At 37.3% G+C, this 4,366-nt stretch overlaps 1 protein-coding gene across 1 annotated transcript; it reads left to right on the top strand.

Annotated features, from left to right (window-relative positions):
• The first annotated feature begins 370 nt into the window (after nt 1–370).
• Nucleotides 371–2,587, top strand: LOC137717542 (TMV resistance protein N-like). Its single transcript, XM_068456942.2, has 2 exons — nt 371–1,076; nt 2,018–2,587. Exons 1-2 carry the CDS (start codon nt 478–480, stop codon nt 2,397–2,399), a joined length of 981 nt encoding a protein of 326 aa, XP_068313043.2. The 5' UTR covers nt 371–477; the 3' UTR covers nt 2,400–2,587.
• The last annotated feature ends 1,779 nt before the right edge of the window (nt 2,588–4,366 follow it).

Genomic DNA, 4,366 nt, shown 5'->3' with positions numbered 1-4,366 from the left:
GCACTCTCAAATAAAATTGGACAAAGAAAGAAATAGAGAAAGGAGGGAAGCAACAAGCTTTGGCAAAACACTTGGACTTTGATATATGTAAAAGGTTTACAAACTGTTGGAATAAGAAAGCTTACAAGCTTCTTCACAATTGGAAGTGGGATTCGGATGGGATGATATACAATGCTTGAGAACTTGGGTATTTATAGCAAACCAAATGATTAAACTAAGATTATTTATTACCACACAAAACACATTAATTGCACCTAATAATTTTTATTCAACCATACCTAACATTGCCTAACTTTCCATGCCTAACTTTGACATTGATTTTCAACAATGGCTAGCACCAACTTGTTTTGAGTTGAATTTCCAACAAATACTACATAATAGGACTACGTCAAAGTTTGTCTTTTTGAAAAACTAGCCAAATCAAAAATGAACTAGCCACCTATTTATAATTTCCTTGACTTTAGATCAACATGGAAGATGGCAAGGAAACTGCTTCCCCTATGTCAAGTCAAGAAAAGAGGCCTTAATATAACACAAGAGATAGATGATCAGTCTTTGACATGGATTCAACGACCAATGGAGAAGCCTCTTCCTAGCTCTTCGTCGTCTTCTGACACCCATTCATGGACATATGATGTCTTCCTCAGTTTTAGAGGCGAGGATACTCGCAACAACTTTGTAGGTCATCTGTACAACAATTTGGTTCAGAAGGGAATCAAAACCTTCATAGACAACGAGGCGCTTAAAAGAGGAGAGGAAATATCATCAGCGCTTCTCAAAGCAATTGAGGAATCGAGGATTTCTGTTGTTGTCTTCTCCGAAAACTACGCTTCCTCAAAGTGGTGCTTAGATGAACTCGTTCACATCTTTCACTGTAAAGAACAACTGCAGCAGATGGTTTTTCCAGTTTTTTACAAGGTGGATCCATCGGATGTGAGGAACCAAAGAGAGAGTTTCGGTAAGGCACTTGCTGACCATGAACGCAAGTTCAAAGATAACATGGACAAGGTGTTGAGATGGAGAGAAACTCTTACAAAAGCAGCAAATTTGTCTGGGTGGTCATTCCTGGTGGACGGGTATTTTTCTGACTCCAAATGCTTGCAAACCTACCATTCAAATGTAAAATAAGCTTAATATTTGCTTCAATTCACAAGCATATCAGGGTTTTTAGCCAAAATGATTTCTTCTGAGACTGACATAACTATTTACTTGTTCCTTGAGATTTAAAATCAATAGAAGTAATCTCTAATATTCTCTACTGTCAATCACTTTTTGTTCTTTTGTGAAAAATCTCTATTGAATTGATGGTATTTTTATCAAATCAATCCCTCCACTTGAACTGGTGGTTTTTTCAATTTAACGGATATTTCTCACGGAAGAACCAAATGATTCACAGTGACAATCTCAAGGACCACTTTTATCGATTTTAATTTTCAGTGACCAAAATGAAGAGTTATGACGATTTAAGGGACTATCTTGGTTAAAAATCTTAACATGAATATATAATATATGTGAAATGCTAAAGACTCCTTCAAAGTGGGACTCTCCACGAGCTCTCTGACACCTCACGGTAAATCGTTAATTCTTATACTAACATTATAAAATATTGTGTAAAAAATATGAGATGGCAGATAGTCCATCGAAAATCCCACTTTTAAAAGATTGTCCTTAACATTTATAATATTTCAATATTATTCCCTCACATTTATTACAGGAACACTTGTTTCAGTTGTATTCATTATTAGAATGTGAATCAAACACATGTTGGAGAATAGGATTTCAAATCCATCGTAATCATATGACAAAATAATGTGCTATTAATATATGGAAGTTTCAACACCTAATATCAACGAGATTTTTGTAATAAAATCTAACACCTAGTAATATGAGATAAAATTGAGACAATATCATAATGTTGATGGTGGACTATGTTCGACCTATGAAGTTTATCAACACATAGCTAAATGTCATTTATCTAATTATAATAAATTTCTTTTTTATGCCTTTAAACTTGTAGGCATGAATCTAAATTTATTCAAAAGATTGTTGAAGAGATTTCGTTCCAAGTTTTAGATAGCTCCTGCCTGAATGTGGCGAAGTACCCGGTTGGAATAGAGTTACGTGTCAATCAATCCGGTTCGGTTTGTTTCGATTTTCGATCTGCTCGTGTCCTCACTTGCCCGCAATTAGCCCTCCAACGCCATCAAGAACAAACCGAGGATCAAAAGGGCCACCAGCACCTTCCCCTCTTCAGTCTCTCCCACCCGTGTCGTTCCTCTGACGCCGCACCACCCGCAACCACCACCAATCCTGACCGAGACCGAGATAGAGACCGAGACCGAGACCGAGACCGAGACCGAGATAGAGATAGAGACAGAGATCGAGATCGCAGTCCTTAATGGTGCTGCTTCCGCCCTCGCTTACTTAGCTGGAAGATTTGGTAGGATTGGCTTCGATCACTGTCGCAGTCCTTCAATGGTTGCCATTGTGGCTGCCTTGATCCTTAAAAATTGTATTTTGATTTGAGTTTTGACTGTGGTTTCTGTGCACACATCTATTTATTTTAGGTGATGATAAAATTACAAAATGCATGTAATTTTATGTTAAAAGATTTTTTAAGGGTTTTAATTCCTCAGCACCAAATCAATTAAAAAAAACCGAACCAGAAAAAATCGAATCAAAGTCAAACCGAATAGAGAAAAGAAAACTGAAGCAAACTGAACTAAATCGAAATGAATAGTAATATATCGGTTTGATTTTCATCTTGACAAAAAAACTGAATTGATTGAAATTGAGCTCATCACTAATGATTGGTTTAGTTCTGAAATTATAATTATCATAACAACAAGAGAGAAACATTTGTTAAATGCTAATTAAGTTAAGCTAATATAGAAGGTCAAGCAGTTAGATTGCCACGAATCTCTTGACCTCTTTATCGTTTAGAATGACTTCACAAGGATTAGAGATTTAAATGACTTCATAAGCTCTTGACCTCTTTATGCATATGGTGGTTATGCATAATTATTATTTTTTTTTTTTAAGGGAGACAATTGGTGGCAAGTCACGGTTATCCATTTCTTTTGGGGGCTGTGGAGACTCACAGAAGCATTTCAGCCTCCCCTGACCACAAGTCTTCGAGTTTCGAACTTGAAACCTCCAATTTTTAGTTTTTTAAAAAAACCTTGTAATTCGTCATTTATCACTAAACCACCAGTTCGTGTTTGATTATGCATAATTGTTGAGAAAGGTGAAATCGATAAGAAAAATATAGAAAATAACTGAAACTATCATCTGACTAATCACCACTAAAATGAAAAGTCTGCTTATGTGGAAGAATGGTCAAAGTTTTAAATTTGAATTCAGGATTTTTCCTAATATATGCCAATGCCTTGTGTGTGTATCGCCTAATTATGACGGGCCTTCATTTTCAACTTGTCTTGGGTTTAAATTTTTTCCCTTCCCGTTCCTTCCGGGTGCTAGTGTAATTAAGTTAAAATTGGTAATTCGCTTGTATTATTATCTTTTTTTTTTTTTTCTTTGAAGAAGAAGAAGAAAAAAAAGTACGATATTCATTGAGTAAATTAGAAAACGTATAAACTGAAGATAGTGTGTACTATGGGCCTCGATAAAACTTTGTCAGGACTTTCAACCCGGTCAAAGGAAAAAGAGTGTCCCGCACAACAAGAAAACCTATCATCAAGTGACAATACATAGCATCTTCGAACAAAATATCCCTAAGCAAATCAAGGGGTTCTTCAAACCACATAAACTGTTGATTACCACTAATTCCCACTCGAGCAAGGCGATGCGTTGCCGAGTTACTTTCCCGCTAAACGTGGTTTAACAACGATTGAGGCAAGGTTTTGAGCAAATAGCAAAGGTCGTTGATAATAGGACCAAAAGGTGAACAATCTTCATCCTGACCCTTCATGGCAGCGAATACCATAATTGAGTCTCATTCGAATACTACACTCTTACCAACTGGGCAATAAGCATGGGCCAACAAAACAGCTTGACGGGCAGCAAAGGGCTCAGCGTGGAAAGCAGAGCTTGTCCTTCCAATGGTACCACCACCAGCAGCAATGAACTCCCTCATGTGATCCCGAAGAACAACACCAAAGCCACCCCGTAAACCTTGTTGAATCCACGCCCCATCAAAGTTACATTTAACCCAATCTACATCAGGTTTTCTCCACTTCTGGTGGGTACGGTTTGACTTCCTCGCAACAGATTATGCCATTTTTGATACTCCTGCAGTCAACGCTCTGCTCGAAACACCACCTCCTGCGACGACAAAAAAGACCCATTCCAAAGTTCGTCATTTATATTCTTCCACAGCATCCATAAGGTCATCAAACAAAAGTCA

This window comes from Pyrus communis, chromosome 15 (genome assembly GCF_041283825.1).
Source record: "Pyrus communis isolate YQ-2024b chromosome 15, ASM4128382v1, whole genome shotgun sequence".
NCBI classification, from domain to species: domain Eukaryota; kingdom Viridiplantae; phylum Streptophyta; class Magnoliopsida; order Rosales; family Rosaceae; genus Pyrus; species Pyrus communis.
Note: the sequence above shows the minus strand (reverse complement) of the source record. Positions and strands in the feature narration are given on the sequence as shown.

What these genes read in the sequence shown, in the direction of transcription:
- LOC137717542 (XM_068456942.2), top strand. Translation starts at nt 478, where the DNA reads ATGGCAAGGAAACTGCTTCCCCTATGTCAAGTCAAGAAAAGAGGCCTT. An exon ending in TGGTCATTCCTGGTGGACGG is followed by an intron (nt 1,077 to 2,017) that starts GTATTTTTCTGA and finishes TTAAACTTGTAG; the next exon opens with GCATGAATCTAAATTTATTC.